General features: G+C 48.7%; 2 protein-coding genes across 5 annotated transcripts in view; one reads left to right on the forward strand and one right to left on the reverse strand.

The window, feature by feature from the left end:
* EML6 (EMAP like 6) overlaps positions 1–25,834 on the forward strand; it is a 288,683-nt gene extending 262,849 nt beyond the window's left edge. Inside the window, exons 28-41 of the mRNA XM_055540113.1 lie at positions 5,023–5,101; positions 7,998–8,127; positions 9,918–10,016; positions 11,031–11,204; positions 12,847–13,055; positions 13,872–14,029; positions 14,669–14,783; positions 16,397–16,585; positions 18,570–18,742; positions 19,156–19,318; positions 20,878–20,981; positions 21,644–21,797; positions 22,189–22,289; positions 23,900–25,834. Of these exons, the coding sequence (XP_055396088.1) occupies positions 5,023–5,101; positions 7,998–8,127; positions 9,918–10,016; positions 11,031–11,204; positions 12,847–13,055; positions 13,872–14,029; positions 14,669–14,783; positions 16,397–16,585; positions 18,570–18,742; positions 19,156–19,318; positions 20,878–20,981; positions 21,644–21,797; positions 22,189–22,289; positions 23,900–23,924 (1,873 nt within the window). The 3' untranslated portion in view covers positions 23,925–25,834. The remainder of the gene's footprint in view (positions 1–5,022; positions 5,102–7,997; positions 8,128–9,917; positions 10,017–11,030; positions 11,205–12,846; positions 13,056–13,871; positions 14,030–14,668; positions 14,784–16,396; positions 16,586–18,569; positions 18,743–19,155; positions 19,319–20,877; positions 20,982–21,643; positions 21,798–22,188; positions 22,290–23,899) is intronic.
* A 167-nt stretch (positions 25,835–26,001) lies between these two features.
* Positions 26,002–27,305, reverse strand: part of RTN4 (reticulon 4) — a 71,081-nt gene continuing 69,777 nt past the window's right edge. For all 4 annotated transcript variants that reach the window (XM_055540114.1, XM_055540117.1, XM_055540116.1 and 1 more), the window contains one exon: positions 26,002–26,993. In XM_055540114.1, the coding sequence (XP_055396089.1) occupies positions 26,951–26,993 (43 nt within the window). In that variant the 3' untranslated portion in view covers positions 26,002–26,950. The remainder of the gene's footprint in view (positions 26,994–27,305) is intronic.

Here is a 27,305-nt window from a genome sequence, read left to right on the forward strand (position 1 = left end):
ATTTTTCTAGCAGCCACGTTACAAAAAGTAAAAGAAATGGTGAAATTTAATTTTAATAATGTATTTTTAACCCAATACAAAAAATATACCATTTTAACATGTCATCAATATAGAAGTAATTCATTATTTTATATGTATTTTAACTATTATTTTTACTAGGTCTTCAAAACCTGGTCTGTATTTTGCAGTTACAGTACATTGCAATGTGGACAAGGCACAATTCAAGTACTCAGCAGCCGTGTGTGGCCAGTGGTGACCATGTTGGACAGTGCAGGTTTAGATATTCTTCTACACTTAGCCTTTGGAAACGATCTCTTCTGGCCCTCCTCCTACCACTCCAACCGTTCCTTCTCGGGGCCCCATGTCTGCTTCCTCTTCCAGCCCCTCATATGCTATTGGTGCCTAGGATTTCACCTTTGGCCTTTCTCTTTTTTCACCTTACACCCTCTCCCTGATTCATATATCCCACCTATTGGCTATGATTCCTAGTGTTGTATGTCTGAGTCCCACCTCTCAGTTGAACCTCCAGCTAGAATAGCCCACCCACAGACATCCAGAGTTTGACAAGCCGAAACGGAACTCCCCATCTTCCCTCAAAAATCTCCTCCTGTCTCAGGCGGTGGTGCCACCATCCACATAGACGCCGACGCAGAAAACTGTTGTTCCACCTGAACTGCCCTTCCTCCTTCATCCCCTAGAGCTCGTCAATTGCAATGTCCTTGAAGTCTGCGTCATCTGTATTTAACTATTCATTTGTTTCCTTCTCTACAACCACTGCTTTAGTCTGCGCCTTCACCATCCCTCTCTCGAGTTGTTGCTCTGGCCTCTGTGATAGTCTGTTCGCCTTTACTTGTGCTTCCCTCTGCTCCGTTTCTTTATGCCCTCAACTTTTCACCCATATAGTAGACTGCTCACCTAAAACAGCTGAGTCCGGAACTGTACCTCTATTTTGTTAAAAGGGACCGTGTTGTAGGCCTCAGTTAAGAGCATTTTCAAGATGGAACGCTCCTCTCAGGGTTGCCCATAGTTCTGCCTGATCCCCTTCTTTCAGCTCCACTTCTTCACTGAGCAGCTCTACAGACTGTTCTGGAAGACAAATAAATATTGGATTGGCCAAAAAGGTCATTTGAGTTTTCCATGTGATCTTATGGAAAGATCTACATTTGACAGAATCCAGTTCCTTTTGTTTTGAAAATAGTTCTCATGGCTTTGGAGACTTTTCCTAAACCTGGACCTATCCTAGAGCAGTGGTTCTTAATTAATCCCTCTCTCAGTCTCAACCTGTCTCTCTCATACTACAGACATCTTTGAAAATATGATATGATTAAAGCATACCTCTTTTCCCTAGAAAAATGTACACATGCACACACAATTTGACATGAATGCCAGGGGTGTCACTGAATCCCTGAAGCCCATTCATAGGGGAGACAGATCTTTCTAGAGGACAGTCCTAAACCAGTGCTCAAATCATCCTGTTTCCACCTGAAACCAGGATCCAGGGTCACTGGGTTTCCCAAGACATTTTGAAAACTCTTAAGAGCATTTTAATAACACATCTTGGAATCTGAAGAAAGCCACGCTTCCTCCAAGGACACTTTGAACATCGTCGGACTAACAGCGCTAAAAACATTTCCAAATGTGCATTTCTTGGCTAAACGTAGCTGAGTTTCTCCACACCCACACCTCTCTTTATAGAAGCTGCTTGGAATGATTGTTTCTTACCGGTTCTCTGAGCCTTCCCCCAAGTCGGCTCTCACATTTCACTCCTCTTGGGTTGTGACTGACTTCCATAACCTCCTCAGTCATTTCAGAAGCTGCCCTAAGAGCCTTGGCATTGAACGCTCACCCGTACATCTCAGGTCATCACGTGCTCTGTTCTACCCCTCACTCTGCCAGCCCAGCACCCCAGTGTGGGGCAGTGGGCAGGGAGGTGAATGCCTGAGCACAGGCCACCCTTGGGGCCTGTCGTAGGATGACAGCCCGTGTCATGGTAACACTCCACACATCTTCAAGTAAGTCTAAGCTTTCTCTTCCACAGCTGAGCTTCTGGGCTCTGGGATTACAGGTAGGACTGAGCTGTCATAGTCCTTCTGTGTCTACAGGGAACACAGGGCCTGGAGTGGTGACTCATGGGTGTGGGGTGGGTCTCCAGCAGCCGCCCCCCTAGCACTGGGCAGGAAGGGGGCTGCCTCATTACTTAACACCGAATCACAAGCTTGAGCTTGCAGGCCCCTCATTGAGGTTCCCACCTCAACCTTCTTTTCCTTGTACCCTCTCCAAGCACAGGCCTGATCTTCCTCCTCTCTCCTGATTATCCAGTTTGCTTGCTCTCTTGGCCAGGTTCCCTCCTTAAATTTTTTCCCAATGGAAACTTTCTGCTTTGTTTCCCAGAGACTCTTCACAGCCCCACTTGCCCTGTGAGACCCCTTCTTGTCTCTGCTCCTCCCACCTTCGACCCCGCCCCATCGCCTTCCCAGCCCTACACCTCCCTGCAGATTCCCAGCCATGCTCACAGCCTTCCTCGCTCTCCATCCGGTGTGCCAGCTGCGAACAACCAACTATAAAGAGTTTATTGGACTGAAAAGTGAGTGAATGTTCTCACACGCTCTGCTCTTTCCCACCTCAGCAAAGCTTTTCAGAGTCACATTTCCAAAGGAATCTGAATCTGGAAGGATTTAGATCCACTGAAAAATACTAAACCTCCAGGGTTTGGCTGTGGTTGAAATTGTTGGCAGTCCCTCTCACGTCTGATGTTACGAAGCCTGTTTATAGATGCCTGGAAAGAAGCCTTTAATGCTTGTATTGTGTTTTAACTTGCTTTCCTTTGGAGGCAGGGAATTGTCAAGTAAGTATGCGCAGCTCTCTGCAAAAGCCCAGGTGTTGGATGAGCATCTAGAACTAAGCGTTCATGCAGAATTCACAGCCGTGGAGGGTCTATACTTAACACTCTGCTGAATTTGCCACAATGCAGGTTTCTGCCCTTTGCCCCCTCATCTTCAGTTTTGAAGCAATACAGCTGTAAACACGCTTGTGAAATAAGAAAGAAAACATTCTGAGATTGCTTTACCTTTCAGTTTTTTACTGAAAATCAAGGTGAAAAAAGCATCAGATTGCCTCCACGTGTATATATATACAATCCACTGTATATATAAGTACACAGTGTTTGTGCTTGTATGCATACTCTGTATACACTGTATAATATGCGACATATTATACAGCCTGTGTATGCCCTGAAAACGAGCCCTGCGTGTTATCTCAGATTCTGCCGTATGAACCGTGCTCTAGTTCCCGTGGCCCCTGGCTCCCATCTCAGACCTTGGCTTGCTTTTATCGTACACGCAGACACCCTTAGGTGGAAGAAGAAACCCACGGATGTCATTTAAAAGTTCCACTAAAACAGAAGAAAGAGCAGATGTCCCAGGAAGCGATAATTACCAGGCATGCAGTCTAATTGTGAGAACCGCCTGCCCCCAGCCTCCCGCTCTTGCCCAATTTGGCAGCGGTGATGTCAGCCGGGGGTGTCGTTTGCAGAGATGTGCTCTCTCCCTATTCTTTGGTGCTGACGGTGAAGCCATTTGGTCCAATTATCACTTATGATTACATAACATGTTTTGATTGAAGAGCTTCTGAGAAAATAAAGCTACCTTGTTTCTCCCGAGCACAAAAATGCAAGCCGTTCCAGCAGGCACGCTGCCCTTCCGAGAAACGTTGCGAAGTATTAGGCTAAATTATGAGTTGAACTTGATTCGGAAACAAAGTGGCCATTGTGTCTGACTCCCACCGACATCCAGGAGGATGTGATTGTTTTTCTGACCACAAGTCCCTCTCCAGCGCACTCTAAACTAAGCAGAGGCCCCCTGGCGCATTGGCACAGCCCAGAGAGTGCGCGGAAGCAGTGACAAGGCCTCCTTTTTTCTCCCTATCCTGTAGGCGCTTTAGTGCAGAGTTTGCCCAGAGATGCCAGGGTATGAGCTTTCTGAATTTGGTAGAGCGGTGCACTCTTTCATTTCTGTTTTAGTTCTTTGCTGGCATGTTCGGGAAGCATGGTGTGTGCCACACAGGAATGTCTGTTCACTTGGACGATGCTTGTGCATGAATGAGGTGGTTGCTAGTGCAGCCCTAAACTGTACTAAGTTTCTCACTTGGCTTTGTTTGCTGCTTACAAGGGGATCCAGGTAATCCTTTCTCTTTATGTAGCCCCAAAAGCCAGAGCTAATGAATTGGAACATGTGGCAAGAGCTGGGCCCCTCCCCTGCCCCTCCCAGGGTCTCTAAATGCAGCGAAGTCCCATTTGAGGGAAGATCGTGGTACCCCAAAATTGCCCTCCTCTTATAGGTGTCCTTGAAGGCTTCCCCGTTAGAGAAATTTCTTAATTAAAATTGGAGGCCCAAATCTGCAGAGCTGAGCAGGGGAAAACAAGCTTTGGTGTGGTGGTGGCAGTAGAATGCAGATCATGAGCTTGCCCTGAGGGCTAGGTGCCGAGGCCTTCATCCCTTTGCTTCCTATCTGCCCTTTGTGTGGCAAGAATGACCTGGGCACTTGACCTTCAGAGCCAGTTCCCCAGCCTGGCTTGTAAGTCCTACTTCACACCACGCCAGGATCTCTGAGCACCTAATTCTGAATAGTGCATCCCCATCTGAAAATGCCCTGTGGATTCAGGAAGTGCAGCCCCTTCCTTCTCAGGCTTAGATCCCTCTTTAGTTTTAAAACCAACCGCTCTGGCTCATGCGTTCTTCCTGGCTCCCAGGAGAGGGGGGCTGACTCTGACTTCTATGCCTTACGTGTAGGGAAGCCCAATTCCGTGCCTGTGAATCCAGGGCCCAAAGTATCAGAAGCTGCTTTTCCTGGAGGCGGAAGAGGGACTAGGGAGGGGCCTGGACAGGACAAACCCAGGGGTGTGGGGTCCTCCAAGTAGGGGAGGACAGAGGGAGCCTAGCACTGGTCTTAGCTGGCCACACTGGACAGGCAACCTTGCTGCCTTTTATTCAACACTTTGCTTCTTTTGGACACTCTCTGTTCCAGACCACCCGTTAGCAGAGCGGCTCCCCAGCCCGAGAAGCTCCAGAAGAACAACATCACCAAAAAAAAGAAACTGGTTGAGGTGAGGAGGTTACACCATTTTGTTCTTCCATCTGCCATCGATGTTCTAAGATCTGCCTGGTGGACATCACCATCTGCAAGTCCCATGGATGCCTTCAGGTTACCCCAGCTGGACTGGCTGGCTCTCGCTTCTCCTGTCCCTTCCACACAGCACTGTGTTCCCCAGCAATGACCAGAGTCACATCTCCTGGGTCTGTTCCTTCAGCCCCACCACCAAGCCCTTTGGTTACTAACCCCAAAATATCCTGCGTCCTTCAGACCTGGTCCCTTTTCCCTGTTCCTAGTGCCACCCAGGGGAGCTTACTCACCGTCTCTAACATCACTTGAGCACTTGTCGGGTGCTGGGTACTTTGCTATATATTGATACTTCCCACTGAGTATTTCACACATTCCTCGAGTCTACAGGGCAGGTAACATTATTGTTCCATCTTACAGATGAGGGTGCTGTAGCTCAGAGAAGTCTAGTGATGTGTTAGGTCCCAGCCCCAGATCACTAAGCCAGTGAGTGGAGAGGGGTTTGAACTCTGCTGTCAGGACTTGAGGATGAGAGCTCTGGGGTACCTGCTGATTTCTGAGAGAGCCCTTCTAACTGTTCTCTCTGCCTCCAGACCTGTCCCTTTCCTCTCTGACACATGCCCTGCTGCCCACAGAGTCAGCTCTTGACAATATAACTCTTCTCTCTCCACCCCGGCTTTGAGACCCAGGAGAGCCCCACTCTCCTGATGGGATCCACGATCATGGTTTCAGAACCTTACCCAGGAGCCCCTGTCCTAGCTCGTCACCTGAGATTCTCCACAGCAACTCAGGTCTCTAACCCCGAAGCCATCGGTGTTCTCTGAAGCTGCCTGGGACTTTCGGGTCCCTGGGCTCAGAAGCCTCCTCCTCTTCCCTCCCCACAGCCCGCCCTTTCCCACCCTCTCTGTGCAGCCTTCTCTGGTGCTCCCCACCCTAAACCCTCCTGCCCTCTACCCGCCCCACACCCCCTCCTCCGCAGCCCTGTCCCACGCTCTACTGCCATTACTTCACACTCATCTGTCCCCTACTACACTCTGAACTCCTTGAGGCCAGAAAAATCTAAGTTAAATTTTTTTTATTAGAAGGGGAAAATATATTGGCGGGGGGTGGGGGGTGGGGGTGATTATCATGGAAACAGCACAGGTCAGGAAATGCAGCTGAACTTCAGGAAAGACGGGGTTCGGAAACTTAAAAACTGTCATCAGCCAAGATAGTACCTCTTTCTGCCCAGCAGGGCCTTGTGTGCCTGATGCGTCCTTCTCTTCTCCTGCAGACTTCTTGAGCCACTTTAGTAGACTGGTGCTGTCCGATGCGGGCATTTACATCTCCTCAGTTAATTAGGCAGCCGAGCCTACCAGCATCCCCAGCTCTAAATTCCTGGGGGAAACTATCTGATTGGCCCAGCTTGAGACAGTTGCCCACGGGACTGGGGATCACATATTACACACATGGTTTCTGGGAAGCACATGGTGAGGGGAGAGACTTGGGGTGGGGAGCTGCTAAGGAGGAAAAGAACTTTCCAGGTGAGAGACTTAAAAAAAAAAAGAGAGAGTCATATAAATAGGAAAGCTCCTGATACATGGGCTAAATGGATGTATCAGCTTGACGAAAGGTCATGGGAGATTGTGAGAGCAGGGCTTAATTGTGCCAACTTAAGGAGTTTGGACTTTATGCCATAGGTAGTGAAACTCAGTGCATGTTTTTGAGTAGGGACGTGTTGTGGTATTTTAAAATTAATCTGATGTTTGTAACTGGCAAGCTTTGGAGAGAGAAAAGGCTAGACTCAGGGAACCTAGAGGAAAGGGACCCACATCTTGTTAATCTTGAATCAGTCCCCACATCCCACTCCAACCAGCACAGTGCCCAGGACAGGAGAGCTGCCAGCAATGACAGCCAAGCCATCAAGTTGAATTAAGAACAGGTCTGATCTGAACCAGTCACTGCTCTTTGTCCTAGAAGACGAGACAGGAAGAAGAGAAAGACTGTAGGGGGAAAAAGAAGGCAAATGGTATAGAAACTGTGTAGGGCAAGCACCCAGCAACAGAATGAGCATGGCATTCGCCTCAGTGTTCCGCTTTGCAGTCCCCACTGCATCCAGGGGATCAGAGCAAAGAGCCCTGAGCCACCCCTCAGCTCACCTCCGAGAGTGCCCACCAAGTCACAGATGTGCAACTTCGGGGCAACCTTAACTGGGCATCCCTTCGATAGGCTTTGCCTCACCTGAGAAGCAGGGAAGCAAATCCAGGTTTGTTTAGGAAGTTAGTTGTTCAGTCGTGTCTGACTCTTTGCAACCCCATGGACTGTGGCCCGCCAGGCTCCTCTGTCCATGGGATTCTCTTAAGGCAAGAATGCTGGAGTGGATTGCCATTCCCTTCTCCAGAGGATCTTCCTGACCCAGGGATCAAACCCAGGCCTCCTGCATTGCAGGCAGATCGCTTTCCATCTGAGCCATTAGTCGTAGTGTTAGTCACTCAGTCATGTCCGACCCTTTGCGACCCCATGGACCGTGGCCCACCAGGCTCCTCTGTCCATGGGATTCTCTTAAGGCAAGAATGCTGGAGTGGATTGCCATTCCCTTCTCCGGAGGATCTTGCTGACTCAGGGATCAAACCCGGGTCTTCATTGCAGGCAGATTCTTTACCGTCTGAGCTATAGGGAAGATCCTATCTGAGCCACTAGGGAAGCCTTATTTAGAAAACTCATTGTAATTCTATGTGTGAGGCTGCCCCCCAGCATCTTGGGGAGCTAAAGAAAGGGCTGCCCTGTGTCCCCAGCTGGCCGAGGAGTGAGTGGTTCCTGTGCTGAGTGGCTGTCCCCACGGCGCGGGTTTGTTCCTCTGCTCGTGCTTCCCCTAAGGGCCCTCTCATCCTGTGTGGGAGCAGGAGCTGGCTCTCGACCACGTGTTTGGCTACAGAGGCTTTGACTGTCGCAACAACCTGCATTACCTGAATGACGGTGCCGACATCATCTTCCATACGGCCGCGGCCGGCGTCGTTCAGAACCTCTCCACAGGTAAGCGGGTCGGGAGAAACCACTGTCTGAACAGATGTTTATCTTAGCCCTTTGTGCACTTTCCCACTGGTTATATGCCCCGTAGCTTAAACTTGCTCTACCCTTCAGAGCCATTCCACTCCATTCCAGACTGGTGCCCTTCAGTCCTGGAAGATGCTCATGTTCACAGTCAGACCCGATTTCTCCCTGCCTCTCACCCAGCTGCATCTCATCTCAGCCCCTGGCAGGGAGGTGGTGCTTCCTTCAGCTCCACGGAGGCTGAGAGTGATGGAGGGAAGCCAAAAAGAGGGTGTGGAGAGCAGAGAAGGCTTTATAGACAGTAACCCACAACCAAGCAAGGGGGAGAGGGGTGGTTTTCTCATTGATTTCTGCTGCTGCTAAGTCACTTCAGTCGTGTCCGACTCTGTGCGACCCCATGGACTGCAGCCCACCAGGCTTCTCCGTCCATGGGATTCTCCAGGCAAGAACACTGGAGTGGGGTGCCATTTCCTTCTCCAATGCATGAAAGTGGAAAGTGAAAGTGAAGTCGCTCAGTCGTGTCTGACTCCTAGCGACCCCATGGACTGCAGCCTACCAGGCTCCTCCATCCATGGGATTTTCCAGGCAACAGTACTGGAGTGGGGTGCCATTGCCTTCTCCCATTGATTTCTAAGTCACCAAATTTTTTAGCAGCTCAGATTTTCAAGTTTTGCCTGTTTCAAATATTTAACCAGATTTACAAGGAGAATGAGAACTATGAAATAATTAACAAAAATTCCTTAAATTTCCCTTAATTATAGAATTTAACTATAAATTTAAAACTCATTTTTAAAAGAAACAACTGAAGCAAAAAGAATCACTCAGAAATTAAGAGACCCTTATCTTTACCACAAGATTTAAATATGGGAATATGTTGCCTTTATTTGCTTTATATCTTAAACTTTTTTCCCCTCTCAAATTTTTACGCTCCTTCATAATTCTGTGTAGTTTATGCATAGATTTTTTTTTTAAAGATAGTAAAATCACTGGGCACATAAAGATTTGTCTTTTGAGGGGAGGACCTTGGAATTTCTTGTTTTTCTCAGTCTTCTAGCCACATGTTACCAGGTTAGTAGCAAAGTGCTGTTTCCTTGTATTCAATGCCATCACTCACCTCTCAGTTCCTGTGCGTTTACAGTGGCCACTTGGGCAGTCAAGTCAGCAAACCGTTTGCTGCAATGGATGATAAAGCCTTTCTTATCCTTTCTTCCACTTGGAACATATGTTGACTTAGGGCTTTAAGGGATAAAACCATCACCCTTGCCATCCAAGTACCCAGTAGGTTGGCACTTTGATAGATAAAGATAATTAAAAGGGATTTCCCAAGCATTTTCCTAGTGTAGTTTTCCCTTTCTGATGAGTAAGTGGTGCCGTTTTGGTCAGTAAAGCACTGTCTCCAGCACCCCACCACCCTGCTCAGAGGAAGACAGTGAGAAGCTGTGGGTCCTGGGCCATGGGAGGAGGAAACTTTCTGGACCCTGGAAACCTCTGCACTTGGACTGCACTCTGGCTGCACCCAGGATGCGGGAGGATTGAAGGGAGCTTGTGTGTTAGATCTGGATTAGATCACAGGCACTAGCTCTCCTAATCTTGGGACAGAATGTGTCCAGGTGACAAAGCATCTCCCACTCCCCAGGGACAATTCTGTAAGTGAGAACTGGGCGCTGTTAGCGCTCACTTCCACAGGGCGTTTGCCAAGACTCCTCACTGAGCTTTGGGTCTACCCTGAGCGCTCGCCCGTGCCCCTGCCCACCCTGCCCTGTCTCCCCTAGGGAGCCAGAGCTTCTACCTGGAGCACACGGACGACATCCTCTGCCTGACGGTGAACCAGCACCCCAAGTACAGGAACGTGGTGGCCACCAGCCAGATAGGTAGGAGGGGCCTGCCGGTGCCGAGTCGCGCTCCTCTGAGCGGAGACATTGCTTTATTGATTTATCGGCAGCTACTGGGGCGGCAGTGGGGGCAGGGAAGGGGTCACTGATATCCACCCTTTCTTGATGTCGGTGTTGAGTTTTTGAGCCCTGATTGTGTTGTCTGAGTTGACACATCCAGTGCTGCTGACTCCAAGGGACAGTTAAGTCAGACCAGAGACTCAGTATCCAAATAAACGACCCCCAGCCCTGGGGCTGCGAGAATAGTTTTTCAGAGCCCAGGTTCAAATGACGGGCCCTGGAGGTTGTGCTTGGCGAGGGTGGATTCCGATGTGTGTGCCTGACTCTCCTTACCCTAGGAAACTGCCAGTGACAAATGTGAACTGATGCACATTTGTGATGAGTGGTTGTTGCTGCTTTTGTTTTTAACTTTGTCATTTCAAGGGCAGTTTTTACAAACATATCTTGCTGCTTGTTTTCATTGAACCCATGCCCATTTTTTTAATTTAATTTGGAACTTTGATGCTGGTGTTAAGTGCTTCACTCTTAGAAACATGACTTATTTCAGCTATTGTTTTCCCTTGACGCTTCCTCATTGCCATTGCTCACCCCATGCAGGTGATATTGCGGAGACCCCAGGTAAGGCAGTTTCCTCCGTGAGTAGTTTAAATCTGCACAGCAAAATCATGTCAATTTACCATGTTTGCTGATTGTATCTGGCTGAGTCGCAGATACAATCATTGACCTCACCGATTTCCTTTGTATCAACTCCACCTCGAGTGTGTGTGTTGGATGTGGACGTAAACACCCTTAGGTCTCTGCCTCTGAAAGCACAGCAGGCAAGTGTTTCCCCTTATCTCTCACCTCCGACCAGGCCAAGCCCTGGGTCTCTTAGCCTCTTAGTCTCTGTGACACCCCTGAGCACTTGTCATAGAAGCTTTTAGGTGGGCGTCGGTGCCGCCCGCGCTCTGCCGATCTCCAACCTCAGCTCTTCGTCCTGCCTCCCACACTCAGGGACGACACCTTCCATCCACGTGTGGGACGCCATGACCAAGCACACCGTGTCCATGCTGCGGTGCTTCCACTCGAAGGGCGTGAACTACATCAACTTCAGCGCCACCGGGAAGCTGCTGGTGTCAGTGGGTGTGGACCCCGAGCACACCATCACCGTCTGGCGCTGGCAGGAGGGTAAGGGGAGCGGGCTTTCTGTCCCCCTGTGGGGTTCGCTCGTGGCGTGGGCTGGGCTCCAGCCTAGATCTGCCTCACTCCACAGCCCGCCGTCAGCACTGCTCCACACCAGCCTGTGGAGTCCTGGAGAGGCTGCTGGTCAGTTGCTGCTGTATCCTGAACCCTGTGGCCCCCGGAGTCCTGGGCTGGGCAGTGAAGGGTCTTTGGGAAAGTGGCCCAGGGCTGACTGCCTTCCTCCTCAGGCAACAGCCAGCACCCTCCACTACTTCTGTCCTAATCACCTTCCTATACAAGCTTCCCAGTCTGTCTGGTGACCCTTGGATCCTGCTGCGGCTTTGGTACCCTCGTTGTCTTATTACAGGAAATGGGATGGGGTTTTACCACCATCGTCTCAGAAACACTTTTTTTTAAACATTTTTGAAATGGGGATTCACCTTATAATTGAGGTTTATATTTAATGGAACAAGATTTCTTTCTTGTCCTCCCCCAATACACGTGCACACACAGGCTGCTACTAAATTTACAGTCTTCTTTGAATCAAAATTAGGCAATCTTTTGGGTATATTCTCTCAGTTGGCAAAAGCAGATCCAATTAGTTAAGATATTAATGAGGTCCATCTCCAGCCCGGCCGCCTGTATCTGGGGCATGCTCAGCCAGGCACGCACAGAGGTGGCACTTCTCCAGCCAGGACTGCAAGAGTCCCATGATCTCAGCATCTTCCCATGGCAGGGCCATGAGAGGGGACAGTAAATGAGCCCAGCAGGAGGGAAGTTCCACTCCCCTCCATCTGAAGAAAAGAGGCTGGGGATCTGCAGATATTTATGATGAGACTTGTCATGTTCCCTCCATTTCTCATGTTCTTGTTCATCAGTGTCTTGTGTCCAAATGGCCCCATAGTCTGTATCCCTGGGATGCAGGTCATTGCCTGTGATGACACATGATCAGCTGATTAAGCAGACTCAGCCCCACAGAGGAGAAACACGGCGTCTTCACTGATAGACTTTTAGTGCCTTAGAGCTGGAAGGACTTAGAGAAGCCTTCCTGCCGGGTCAGGATCCACCCCGTGGACAGATCCTCCAACGCATTCCTCGCAGGCTTCTTTCCATTTTCTGCTCAAATGCTGTCACATATACAGCCAGCATCACCTCCTCAGACAGCCCACCAACTGTTGAAAGCCCTTTCTTAGGCGAGGGTGTAACTTGCTTCATAAAGCCTTTCTGCTATGGCACTAACTGTGTTCTCTGCAGTAGCCAAGAACACGTCTGATCCTCATTCATTAGAAGAAGGTCATATCAACCCTGTACACAGTATCATCCTTTTTGGCTCAGGCTCACTCTCCCAACGTCCTGTCTGTTCTTCTGGGCAGTACCTGCTCTGGCCCTGCCACGGTGTAGTTCTTAGCCTTCCTCATGGTCTCCTAGGGCCCCTTCTGCCCTCCAAGAGCCAGGACTTTTAAACAAGTTCCCAGGATAAAGAGAAGACTTCTCTCTGGTAGTTTTCTCCCATTGTCTTTGTTGGAAGCAGTACAAGATCTGTATAGAAGGGTTCTGAGCCAGTGATAGGATCTAACAGCTGACACCAACCACCAAGGCTTCTGAGCTGAGCATAGCCCAGCCTCACCTGACTCTCTCACCCTCACAGGTGCCAAGGTTGCCAGCCGAGGGGGCCACCTGGAGCGCATATTCGTGGTGGAATTTCGCCCTGACTCAGACACGCAGTTTGTGTCGGTTGGGGTCAAACACATGAAGTTCTGGACCCTGGCAGGCAGCGCCCTGCTTTACAAGAAAGGGGTCATTGGGTCTATGGAGGCCGCCAAGATGCAGACGATGCTGTCCGTGGCCTTCGGTGCTGTGAGTTCCGGCAGAAGCTTCCTGAGAGGGAAGCCTGGACCCCTGGGCACGGGCATGGGGTGGGCGGGTATATGCTAAAAGCTATGAACAACAGGAAAGCCATTTCCACGGGCTCTCCTTCATTGGACTATTTGCAAGCACTGTTTTGTTTCCTTAGCATAAGTTGACTATATCATTCTCCTCAAAATGTTAATTAGAAAAAAGCAGAACCCCCACCCAGGGCTGGAGGTTCATTATTCCAGAGACACACTGACTTGCAAGCCCATTGTGTTGAGCTCGATAGATGCAGAGGCTGAGGGACATTTCCATCACCAGACTGCATCCCTGCCCCCTGCCCTCTCATGCCACAAGTCCCCTAATGACCCCCTTGCACAGGCTGTGGGTGGCTCTCGGGCAACAGGAGCTGCCCAGGGATGTTCTGGAACACAGCCAACTCTTGGTCCTCCCAGTGTGGGTTTACCTGGCCAGGGAGATGAGCCCAGGAGAGTCTGCTGGGAGGCTGGGGTCCCGCCTGGCCCTGCAGTCACTGGGGGCTGCTCCCAGAGTGGAAGTGCATTTAAAAGCAGAGCTGTGCTTAATGGGGAATCAACCGTCCCCAGAGCCAACTCATGAGAGTGAATTGCAGAGCTGGGTGATTTCCTTACCATGTGCTCTTTGTAGGATTCTCTTTCCTTCCCCTGATACAGAAGGTTGATCTAAGCTGTGCACACACTTCTCTGGCTCCTGTTTCTTGGCACTGGAGCAGGTGGCTGGGAGGGGGCCCTCTTGAGAACCGCGGCCAGTGTCCTGGTGTGGAGGGTGTCCCTCTGTTGACAGAACAACCTCACTTTCACGGGTGCCATCAATGGTGACGTCTATGTGTGGAAGGACCACTTCCTCGTCCGGCTGGTGGCCAAGGCTCACACAGGCCCCGTCTTCACCATGTACACGACCCTTCGGGACGGGCTCATCGTGACTGGCGGGAAAGAGCGGCCGTAAGCCGGAGCTCCTCTGGGAACAGCTGGTCTTTTGTGATTGTCTTGGGAGAAACGGATAGAAGCATCTCCAACTTGGAGAAAATGCAGAGTTTCACTCTCTTGTTTCTTCTGCATCATGGAGATGAGTCTGCCATCTCTCCAAGAGGGCCCTGGGTCAGAACCTTCAGAAGTGAGGCTCAGAGAGGCGGAGTCCTATAGCTTAACAATGAACAGATGCTTTTGAATAGCCCCGGTGACTCTGCTGTCCATCAAGTGTTACTGCTGGTAGCTCTTCTGGAGGGGGCAGGAGTGGTGAGATGAGGGGACAGATGTCCAGTGGGGACTGCGACCCGTGAAGGCCAAGTACTCCTCTTCATTGTCCAATCTAATGAAAGCACAGTTTGATTTTTTTAGATTGGGATTCTCTTTCCTCTTACGATGGTAGCATTTGACAGCAGTCTAGGAAATCTGCAAGCTCAAGGGGTTCTGATGGCTCATCAGCAGGGCCTATGAAAGGGGCCACCCCAAGGGGTTGTCCTGCTGGGCCCTGGGATGTGGGGCCAGGACCTTGAGGAGATGGCGGTGGGGAGGGGGAGTGGAGGGTCCTGAGTGGTCTTCAGACGAGGGCTGACCTGCCAAGTTCTTGATCTTTCTCAGGACCAAAGAAGGAGGTGCTGTGAAACTGTGGGACCAGGAGATGAAGCGCTGCCGGGCCTTCCAGCTGGAGACGGGGCAGCTGGTGGAGTGTGTGCGCTCCGTGTGCCGTGGCAAAGTGAGCGGGCAAGCCAGCCTTTCCCCAGCCACACATTTGCCCTGTACTGGGGGGTGGTCGAGTCCTGAGAACAAGGCTCCCGGGTGTGACTTAGACTGCGGAGGGAGGCAGCTTAGCAGAGTGGGACAGACAGGGATGCAGAGTGTGGCTCACCCAGGAGAAGTGGCTGTGTGACCTTTGCTCTGTTACTTAGACTTTCTGTGTCCAGCTCATGGTGGTTGTGAGGATTGCATGAATCATCAGTGCCCAGGACTTTTCATTATGCCTGGCACATGGTCACAGTCAGTAGATGTCAGCTGCTATTGTTATAGACACAGGGATATTAGGTAGTTTGCCCAGGCCCAGGGGTGCACAGCCAGGATGGGGAAAGCCAAGGACCACCACACTAAGGCATTTGGTCAGATGCTTCGCTAAATATCACACACAGCTGTGGAGTTTGGGTTTTGTTTTTTTAAATATGGATATCCAGGCTCTTGCCCAGTGTGCCAAATCAGAATCTCAGGGATAGGGCCTTGGCTTTGATATGTGTGTTCTTTTTTCCTTTCCTTCTTCTTTTTTTTTTTTAATTCCCTAGGAGATTCTAAAGCACTTGAAGTCTCCTGACCTCTGTTTAATACCTTGTATTTATATGTTGGATTTGGTATCAGTCTACAAACTTGCTTTCTAGACGCTCTCCATTAAAAAGGCAAACCTGAGTCTACGTAATTGTAAACTGGGAATTTGGGGTTTAAATAGATACACGATAGTCATCCGGAACGGAAGGGTAATTAGATGAAGGCAGAATGACGTCTAGAACCTAGAAGTCATCAGGAGATGGATTTTGTTCAGTTTGAGGAAGAGCTGAGGAAGAGTTTGGGCTGTGCTAGGGCAGAAATTGGCTGCCCTGCTCTGCAGTGAGCTCAAAGGCACTGGAACATTCCAGCAGAGACGAGAGGATGGGGGGCTTTGGGGGACTTCTTCCCAAGGGGCTGGAGGGAGAAAAGGCCTGGTTGGGGGTCGGGGGGGCGTGTCACTTAAGGATGGCGAATTTGTTGTTAGAAACAAGGCACTTCCTGGCTCTTGCTGTTTTAGTACCAGTGCCAGCGAATGCACTTTCCCAAGTTGCTCTGATAGTGTTTTTTTATTATTATTATTTTATATTGTGACAAAATCTAGAGAACATAAAATTTACCATTTAGCCGTTTTGCAGCATACAGTTCATTGGTATCAGATACAGTCACACTGTTACGCAGCCAGCAGCACCATCCCTGCATACAGTTCATTGGTATCAGATACAGTCACACTGTTACGCAGCCAGCAGCACCATCCCTGCATACAGTTCATTGGTATCAGATACAGTCACACTGTTACGCAGCCAGCAGCACCATCCCTGCATACAGTTCATTGGTATCAGATACAGTCACACTGTTACGCAGCCAGCAGCACCATCCCTCCTCGGGACATTTCTCATCCTGTACACCAGAAGCTCCGCATCTATGAAATAATGACTGCCCTACCCAGCCCCTGGCAACCATCATTCGACCTCCTGTCTCCATGCATTTGACTCATCTAGGAATTTCGTATGAGTGGGATCCTACAGTGTTTTTCTTCTAATAGTGTTTTGATTACAACAGGGAAAAATTTTAGTGGGAACCAAGGATGGAGAAATCATTGAAGTTGGTGAAAAAAATGCTGCTTCCAACATCTTGATTGATGGACACATGGAAGGGGAGATCTGGGGCCTGGCCACACACCCCTCCAAGGACATCTTCATCTCGGCCAGCAATGATGGCACAGCCCGCATCTGGGACCTGGCTGACAAGGTGAGGCGCAGACCCTGCCTGGGCAGAGATGCCCCAAGTGCGGGTGGCTGACAAGGTGAGGCGCAGACCCTGCCTGGGCTCGGATGCCCCAAGTGCGGGTGGCTGACAAGGTGAAGGGCAGAGCCCTGCCTGGGCTCGGACGCCCCAAGTGCGGGTGGCTGACAAGGTGAAGGGCAGACCCTGCCTGGGCTCGGACGCCCCAAGTGCAGGTGGCTGACAACGTGAAGGGCAGACCCTGCCTGGGCTCAGAGGCCCCAAGTCGGGGGAGGGCAGGTCCGGCCAGTCAGAGATGGGGGACGGGGTTGGGTAGGAGCTCAGCCACAGCGTAGCAGCTAAGTTAGACTCATAGTAAAGAGAAGTCCCGTTCACACTCACCCATTCTGTGTATATCTATTAGCTATATGCTTCTATGAATATTTATAGTACAGGAATAATCTCACTGAGAATGGTTTATTCTCTTGTCACAAAAAAACCCATGAAACTAAAACACAAAGAGAGAAATCATGTCTTCCCCTAATGGGGAAGAGAAAAAAATGATTTAAAATGTCAGATGTTCCCAAGTGGAACATTTCAATCAAAATTCCAAAAAAGTTACTTTTAGAGTTTGGAAAAAAATTTTTAAATACAAAAAATTTCCAAAAACAGATCCATCTGGAGTAAAAATGTAAAATAGCAGAGAATAATCAGGAGTAGGGGAAGAAAAACTGATGTTTACCAAGCCTCAGCTGATAGTAAAAAAGTACTTATGTTCTAATAATTAAAATACTTGGTTTCATTACAAAATGGCTTGTAAATATTTCAGTCATATTTTCAGTGTCAGGATCATGGAACAGACTTGGAGAAGCCCAAGCTCAGTGTGGTTGTCATACTCAAGTTGAAAGTGAAAAGAAAGTAAAAGTGCAAGTCACTCAGTTGTGTCCAACTCTTTGTGACCCCATGGACTTTACAGTCCATGGAATTCTCCAGGCCAGAATATTAGAGTGGGTAGCCTTTCCCTTCTCCAGGGGATTTTCCCAACCCAGGGGTTGAACTGAGGTCTCCCACATTGCAGGCGGATTCTTTACCAGCTGAGCCACAAGGGAAGCCCAAGAATACTGGAGTGGGTAGCCTATCCCTTCTCCAGGGGATCTTCCTGACCCAGGAATCAAACTGGGGTCTCCTGCATTGCAGGTGGATTCTTTACCAACTGAGCTATTAGGGAATCCCCATACTCAAGTTAGTTTGTGATTATTGATTATGTTTATTAACACCCACTACATACCAAGTGTTTCATAAATACCATCACTAATGCTTACAACAACTTTGCAAGACCAATATTAGTATCACTTCTCTACACATGGGGCTTCCCCGATGGCTCAGCAGGTAAAGAACCTGCCTGCCAATGCAGGAGACAACAGGAGATGCAGGTTCAATCCCTGGGTCAGGAAGATCCCCTGGAGGAGGAAATGGCAACTCACTCCAGTATTCTTGCCTGGAGAATTCCATGGACAGAGGAGCCTGGCAGGCTATAGTCCATGGATCACAAAGAGTTAGACATGACTGAGCACGCCACACACACACACACACACACGAAAACAGAGGAGCAACTTACCCAAAACACACCCAGCAAGGGACAGAGCCAGGATCTGGGATCTGAACTGACACACGCTGAAGCTCAAACTCTTTCCCCTGAACAAGAGGTCAGCAAGCTGCAGCCCAAGGATGAAGTCTGCCTGCTGCCTGCTTCTGCAGTTAGCTGCGCTTTAGTGTTTATATCAGCGCCCATGGCTGCTTTCGTGCTTCAATGGCAGAGCCAACTGTTTACTATCAGACCATTCACAGAGAAAGTTCACCAACCTCTGCTTAAACCACAGTCTCCCCAACTGCTCAGTCAAAACACACTGCCCACCTCGGAGCCTCCCTAGAGGTGACCTGGGTGCAGGATTTCCCCTGGAGACTAGCTGAGGTGGCCAAGAGCTCAGGGTATTACGTTGTGTCCATGTAGAAGCTGCTAAACAAGGTGAGCCTGGGCCACGCGGCCCAGTGTGCAGCCTACAGCCCAGACGGGGAGATGGTGGCCATTGGCATGAAGAATGGAGAGTTTGTTGTCTTGTTGGTGAACAGCCTGAAAGTTTGGGGGAAGAAGAGAGACCGGAAATCTGCTATCCAAGATATCAGGTACATAGCAAGTGGTCTGGGCAGGGAGGAGAAAGGCAGGCATTCATTCTGGCTCCCCATGGTTCCTGTTCCAGGAGGCGGGGAGGAAGAACTCACATATGAGAGGGTCCCTTCCAGTAAGCCAGCTCTGGTAGGAGATCCTCTCACACGTTAGTTCTCAGACACATCTTTGCTGATTCCCACAAGTGTGGTAAAAACTTCTTGTGAAGAGCCTTCTACAGAAGGCTGCACACACCCATTTTCTTTCTTCCTCGGGGGGTTCGATCCAGAGAAGCGGTCAAATTCCTTAGACTGTTGGAGAAGCTACCCAACCTGACCTTGAGCTTGGGAAGTCCATCCCAGAGCAGACCTCATGCCTGACTGGCCCCAGGCAGCCCTCCTCACAGACCGTGCTCTTGAATTGCCTTTTCTAGAATCAGCCCAGACAGCAGATTCTTAGCCGTTGGTTCTTCTGAACACACAGTTGACTTCTATGACCTCACTCAGGGCACAAGTTTGAACCGCATCGGCTACTGCAAAGATATCCCCAGCTTCGTCATTCAGATGGATTTTTCTGCAGATGGCAAGTACATCCAGGTGTGCTTCGGCTTTACTGAGAATAGTATAACCCTTGATATATTATAAAGTATATGTAGTATAACAGGGGTAACCATTGATAATAGTATTACTCACAACAGCTTAGGTGAAACCAGGGCTGAGTGTTCGCCAGGCAGTGTGTACACAGGAACCCCTTAAGGACGTTGCTTTTCCTATTTTATACCTGAACAAACAAAGGCTTAAGAATTTAAGAAAGTCAAATAGAATGAAAAAGAGTAGTTATTATTTAGTAGGAAAGCAGGAAACAAGCCCTAATCATCTTGAGCTTCTCACCACCGCCCCTTCAAAGCTTCCTAATTCCTAGTTCTCAGGGCCGCACCGAAGCCTGTTGCCTCTTATACTTCTTCATCTCAATTCCAAATCTCATGGGTAGTGTGGCCCCTCCACCCCTGGGACCAACTCCAGACCATGACCCTGGAGTGAAGGCCCTGGGCAAGGGATCAAGAGGGGTTCCACTCGTGGCCCTGAGAATAGAACAATGATGTCTCCAGCGCTTTGAACAAATATTATGCATTTGTGAACTGGCCAGGAATCAGGTAGTCATTTTGAAAGGAGAAAAGAACACATTCATTTGTCAAGTGTGAACTGAATCAGGTGCTACATTAGACTTCTAGGTGGAGGAAACGGGCCTGATCCCTGCTCTCCGGGAGCTTGCCTTGTGGACAAGAGGAGCATTAAACTCATCACACCAGTGTACCCATAATTATAAATTTTGTTTATGTGCTGAGACGGAAAAGCACAGTGCCCTGTGGGAGCGTTTAACACACACTGAGTTTAGATTGACTTCCCCTCCCAGAGGTGCTGTTCACACTGAGGTCTGCAGGGTGTGCAGGGGTCAGCCAACCAAGACAGTGGAATGTGGTTCCAGGCGTTCCGCGTGAAAAACCAAATGTGGGAAAGATCGCAGCTCGTTCCTGAACAGCAAGGAAATCGGGGTGGCTGGGCCAGCACCGCAGGGGAACAGGGGGCTGGAGATGGAGGCAGCAGCCATGTGCTGGAAAACGATTGGTTTCCTCTAGAAGGTTCCCAGAGAAGCCAGGATCAGGTCCTAGATACTTTAGAGATCATCTACATTGGCTGTTGTCCATGAGAAACCTTGCTTCAGTTCTTTACTGAAGGACCTCGCTTCCCTGAGAACAGGGATCCCCAAGTCTGAGCAAGTACCAGCATCCCCTGGAGGCTTTATTAAAATGACTGCTGGGCCCCACCCTCTCCAGGGTATCTGATGGGGGGTAGGGGGTGGGGGTCCAAGAGCACACATTTCTAACAAATTTCCAGATGCTGCTTCTGCTGGTGGAGAACCACAGTTGGCGAACCACTGCTTTAGAACTTTGGAAAATAGCAAGAAAATGGATGGCAAATGCCCTGCTTGTGTAGACTCGGCTGCAGGCTGACCACAGGCTATGCAGGCTGGAGCTGAACTTGGGTTTGGTGGAAAGGTCTGGGGATGTGGAGGCTGGGAAGCAGCACATGGGAAGGGGAGTCCTTTGGGCAGAAAAGAAAGAACATTGATGGGCGTGGCTGCCTCCCGTCTGCAGGTGTCCACAGGAGCCTACAAGCGCCAGGTACATGAAGTTCCCCTGGGGAAGCAGGTCACGGAAGCCGTGGTCATTGAGAAGATCACCTGGGCCTCCTGGACAAGGTGACTGCAGGAAAGGTCCCAAGGGAGACTACTCTTGTCCCAGCCTCAGCCTCAAGTTTGTGTGGGGCTGGGATCTGAAGCAGCTCAGAGACAGAGCTCTTTCCCTTGGGCGTAGGGGAAGGAAGCTTCTAGCTCCCAGATTGGGCCACAGGCTTTGATCTGACCTGGGCTTTTGAAATGCAAAGTCCCTCTTGATGTGTTCCACCCATCCCCAGCTCCACCCAACAAGTTCAAAGGGAAACCATCTCCCAGCTCTTGGCCAAGCCCTCTCCAGTACAGTGAGGCTTTCTCCAACCCCTGGGACGGGAGGGAGGGCTGGTCACCAGGTAGCAGGGTAAGCAGCAGGGCCCTGCCAAGTCAGAAGAGAGGAGACCACCAGCCTGGGAGCTTAAAGGAGCCCCCACTCTTCAACCAAACCCACACATACTCAGAAGCATTATGGGGAAGAGGGAGAGAACCAAAGATAGAGGGAACTTGTCTTTTGGGGTGAAAGGGGCCCGAGGCAGAGAACAGCAGGAGCTGGGGCAAGTACACAGAGAAGGGGGCGCGGAGGGGAACAGAGGAGCCACGTGACTGCACTGACTCTTCGTCTCCTCCCGGGAGAGGATGCCTGACTGCAGGAAGCCTTGTCACACACCTCACACCTCTTCCTGTTGGAACAGCATTCTGGGAGACGAAGTCATTGGCATCTGGCCGCGAAATGCAGACAAGGCTGACGTCAACTGCGCCTGTGTGACCCATGCAGGGCTGAACATCGTCACGGGAGACGACTTTGGGCTGGTGAAGCTCTTTGATTTTCCATGCACAGAGAAATTTGTGAGTTTCCCTTAGAGTAATTCCCTACACAGCCTCTAGGCTCTTTGACGTTGTGCATTCTCCCCGAGATTGTGGCCACATGGACACGACTATCTACAATCTAGCACAAGAGGAATCTTGTCACAGCCCTGGGGAGACTTGGCCACCCCTAACCTTTTTCTCTCCTTCACAAGGGGAAGTCTTGGAGGCTAGGAGGATGGGGGTGAGGGTACCGAGCAGGGCAAGAGTGAGGCAGGAAGCCAGTTAAGGGCTGGCTCCCAGAGATGTCCAGACCTAACAGGCACCCCGTGGGTGAAGGGAAGCCTGGGGAGGCGGAGCGGAGTCCTGGGAGTAGTCCAGGATTGCTGAAGGACAGGCTCTCTTAGTCACCTCAATTCCCTTTTGCTCACAGGCCAAACATAAGCGTTACTTCGGTCACTCAGCTCATGTGACGAACATCCGTTTCTCTCATGACGACAAGTATGTAGTCAGCACTGGAGGAGACGACTGCAGGTACCAACCTGATTCATCTGGCTCTGCCCCAAAGCCTGGCCTTCACCCCTACCATCCCCACCTCAATTGTCAGCTCCTCCCAGGGGCACGGGAGGGGCTGGTATGGGCAGTGACCAAGAGATGCAGTGAGGACTTCCCAGTGTAAGGTATTTAGTCTCCAGTGACCCCAAACGCTAACCGTGATGGGCCTCTGTCCCCACTAGGTTGGCCTGGGATCGGAGAGAAGCCAAGGGCAGGTCAGAGCTACTCTGGGCATTGCTGGTTGGAGGGGCAGGTGCTGAGGGACCCAACCTCCACGCGGTGATTTCAGTAGGAGCTGCAGGCTGTTGCATATAATCAGGAGGGACCTTGATCCACGGGCCTTGTAACTCAGAACTTCCAGTTCATCACTCGAGTTCTTACATGGATGATTAATCCACAACTCTGTGAGAGGTTTATAAATAGTAACGTTGGGCCTCAGTCACGCAGAACACATTACCCAATTTTACACGTGAGATCAGACAAGGAGTGAAGCCGTTAGGACCAGTGCTGGTTAGTAGCTGGAGAACCTCCCCCAGCGTGTGGACTCCTAAACCCGGTGGGCCCCTAACGTTCACCACTGCTCAGGGAGAAACAGGCCTCATGCTCTGGGAGGCATGACTGGTCTTCCAAGGTTTTGGAAGGAGCCCCTAGCAGCCTACTCCAGAGATGCTATCCAAGGAGCTCTCTCGTGTCCCTCCACCAAGGGCCTTTCTCATTTGGAGTGTGGGGGACCAGCACGAGGTCATCCGAAGTCATTCAGCTTCTCCACATCTCATGTGGATGAAGAGCTTTACAGAAACATGAATACAGGTTTCTGTTCAATTGAGGACTGGGCTCACAGGGGCATCAAGAAGAAACACATGCATTTTTAGTAATCTTGAGTAAGGTTGTGGAAAAGGTACCTATAGAGAATTTTAACCCACTTTCTACCCAAAAGCATTTTGTAGAAAATGGCCCCAAAGGAGGCTTTCTGCTGGCCCCCCGGAAACATCCATCTCCAGGCCACTGTGTCAACCACCGCAGGCACTTAGAGCCGTTGAGAGAGGGCCGACAGCAGCTCCCGGGGTGGGGAGGGGCAGGAGGACCCCCATCCAAAGCAGCACCAACCAGACCGTGAACAAGCAGCCACAGGAGACAGAAGCTAACCTGGAGATCTGAGGGGGCTGTCGGTCACTATAAAGGGCTTGGATGTCACATTCCCAACACAGGGCCCCCCTCGGCCTGGCAGCCATGAGCTCCTGTCACCCCGGCCCTGTGCTGAACACTAGAAAGAGCTCTCCTGCTTGAGTGGAGCTGATAAAACCTCTTCAGTGGTAACAAGAGAGAAGTGTGAAGTCAAGCTGCCAGCAGTCCTCCCGTTCAGAAGGGACATGCTAAAAGAGCCAGACCAAACAGATAACATAGACCTTAAAAAAAAAAAAAAACCAATAGACCTTTAATTGGTGGCAAGATCCCTGGTTTGTCTTCTAAAATTGAAATCAAAATGTTCAGCCTGAGCTTGACTCTGGAGCTCTTGGCAAGAATGACTTTTGTCACTTGACAAAAGTTATGATGTCCAGCCCCGCAAAATGTTTGGTCTGTCTTTTCAGTGTATTTGTTTGGCGATGCCTATAAATGCCAGAATCCGCTTTCCTGCTGCCGCCACGGCTGGCAACCACAGAGGCCATGACGAGGTACCTCCTGGCTGCCAGCTGCTGGGAAAGGTCTACGCCGCCAACAAGCTACATGAGCTCCAAGTGCTGGTGAAATGTGACTGCTCCCATCACCTGAAGCTTCCAAAACCGGGATGTCAAGAGGGAAGGTCAGTGCTGACGTGTTAAGACTGCTTGCCTCTCTTCCTGAGACTCAAAACTACACGTACTCACTACACTGACAAAGAAATCCTATCTGATAATGTAGCCCACTGACAAAATTTAAAGCCTCAGTTACCCTAACCAATATGTAGCTTTTAATTTGCATCAAAACTTTTACAAAAGATGTTTTGCTATTATGTTTCTATATACTTTAAAAATGTTCATTTTTACAAATAAGGAAGTTGAACAGGACAGCTTAAGTTAGATTCACTGAAATACTAGAAATACTGATAGCCTTTGTTCTCCACATTTAGCTTTCAAAACCAAATGAGCCATGTATAAACAAGTTGAGAAACTTAATTTTTTTAATGTTTCGTTTGCAGAGTTTTATATCCATTAAGTGCCTTTGAAAGCTTCCAGTTGTGTGGGCTGCTATCTCACCTCCCACAAATTATCTCATATGGTGCTAAAACTTCAAAACTGAGGAGGGCTACAGGATCCTAGCAGATTCCTGGTCACCCATGTCATGTGTTTCGGTCAAGGCTTCCCGAAGGAAAGACATTAGTTATGTGCTTGGGAAACAGTGGCTATTTGAAGTTGAGCAGCAAAGAAACTTAAGTTCAGGTGTTGGAAGATGGGTGGGTAGAGTGGGTTTCATTATACTGCGTGCCAAACCCACAACATCCAAAACATTTCAAATAAAACAAAACTACTACAAAATAGACAAAGAAGGGGGAAAAAAAAGCTCAAGTAGGTCCAGGAAGATGAGCTGATTTATCCTGCTGAACCTAAAATGGTAACAGAGGAGGTGCCTGGAGGCTGCGCTGGGAGGGCCGCTCCCAGAGTAGGGTAGACTTGATTCCAGTGGTGTGCTTCAGGTGAACGACACAGGTCAAGTCTGGATTCAAAAAAAATCTCTGCAGAACAAATTCCTAAGCCCAAAGCAGTATTATTTGATAACTCAAGATTATAAAGCAAAATAATCTAGTTCAGAGTTGGCTGGATGACAGAATGTGACTCGGCCAACAAAATCAGAGGCACCCTGGACCACCTCCCATCATACTTGACACTTGCTGACCACTAACGAGGGGCTGATGATGGCACATGCTGGAGGGCAGGTTGGTGACAGGCTGGGACTCTGAGCACATACATTATACCAATTAGACCTTCTAGTCAGTGAACTAAAATTCTGGATCTTGAGTTACTGGCTATTTTCAGTTGTCAGTTTAGAGGAACGGTGAAACGAAGCATTTTCAATTAAATAGATTAACATTTACCACAGAAGTGCTTCAACATTCTAAATGGATTAGATCACTCATTAAGCTATTTTTATATGCCAGTTTATTAATGCCTTACATTAACCCACTGATAGGTTGTTGGGCCCACAGTTAGAGTCCCTATGCAGCCCTAATTCTGTTTTCTGTCTCCATGTGACTGGTGATGCTGAGTGATAACCATGTCTGCCTATATTGTACACTGACCTTTCATACTGATTGAACCTTGCATTGAAATAACTATGTGAAGAACAAATTTATCAATGATGATATATGTACACACTATATTTAAAGAGCAATAGTGTCTGTGTGTCAAGAAAAGTTCTTAAATCTGATTTGTAAACATTTATATGGTATGATTTTATGTATGTTAATAAATCCTGCACTGTATTCCATATGTTAACATATTGGTGCATGAATTTATTTTCAATTAAAGTATTAAAAATACATAATTTAAAAACATTGTGGTATGTGTCAAATAGATTTAATTATGAAACATGGCTACCCTGAGCTTAAAGTCTTTCTGGAAGTGCAAGCCAGTGCACACCCTCGTGTGGGCGAAGTCCACCCTTGTGTCTAATACGTTCATTCTACAGCAGGTTCAGGAAACCAAAATACGAAACATCTTTTAAGTCTATAAGCTTTATTGATACTTTGCTTTTACAGTTCACAATGCATTCCACAGATTTAGTTCAATACACCTTAAACCACAATTGTATAAATCGTCATTTATAATTTCTTACATAACAATGTTTGATATTTGCAAACATTTTTGGAAGCATTAGATTCAGTCCAGAGTTTGTGATAAAATTAACTACAGTAAGTCTGTGAAGTTTATGTTGAGGAGTTCTGTTTGCATGGCATCAGTTCGTGTTGAAAACAGATGGTAGTGCGCCTAGAAATACGTTTTTTCCCTAGCTTATGTGTTTTGGAACTACACACATAAAACCAATGACAGAAGTATCGAGCACTGTGGGGCAGCTGGGAAGGTAAAGGGCTAAGCTTCGTGAAACACTATATATAGATATATATATAATCTATATTTACTTATATTGGCAATTAATACAACAGTAAATTTCACAATACACCTAGAACATACCAGGAAAGGCAAGCTTTTTCACTCCTGCCTTGGTGGTATGATCTCGTCTAAACATTTCATTTCAGAAAATCTGCATCAACCTACACAGACCGTACACAGTGCACAAACTGTGAAAAGGCTTATTTCTTTCAGCTCCACTTTCTTTGCAATTCCCCAAATACAGCAAGACTACCTGCGACAAAGTGTAATATACAGCTTTCTCAGATCTTTGTTTATTCACCAGTGCCTCATACAGGAAAAACAAATATGATTACGATTTAAATCCATACATAGCAGCTTACAATACTTAAGATGATGATGAACACAGGGCAGTCAAGACAGGTCATTTTTCCTCAGACACTGCGTTGCTAAAAGTAAAGATCTGTGAAACTGCACTGCAATGTCAAGGCTTTGTTCTTCCTGACCCTCCCCAATGGAATCAAATGAATATCCCCTTTAAAGATAAACTCCTATTGTTAACTCTTTCAGGCTTTCTTATTCAGCTTTACGCTTCAATCCAGGGATTTTTGCTTGGATTCTACAAATGAGAAGGAGGGGGGAAAAGGTCAGTGTAAATACTGTGAATTTACAATATTTTGTTTTCTGCTTCTTAAAATGTCTGTCCTTCAAGACTTACATGTCCATTGCTCAGCTTATACAAAAAATAAAATCCTAAGGCTGTCAAACTACAAGCTATAATTTTGCCACCTTGACCTCACAAATTATAGACTGAAAGCCTTAGATACATGTTAAGTTGATACAGAATCAATGATCCAAATGTTAGGAAAAAATCTTTTGGCAGCTCACACTTTAGGTCTGACTGAAATTGACTACTATGTCTTGACATGAA

This window comes from Bubalus kerabau, chromosome 11 (genome assembly GCF_029407905.1).
Source record: "Bubalus kerabau isolate K-KA32 ecotype Philippines breed swamp buffalo chromosome 11, PCC_UOA_SB_1v2, whole genome shotgun sequence".
NCBI lineage: Eukaryota > Metazoa > Chordata > Mammalia > Artiodactyla > Bovidae > Bubalus > Bubalus kerabau.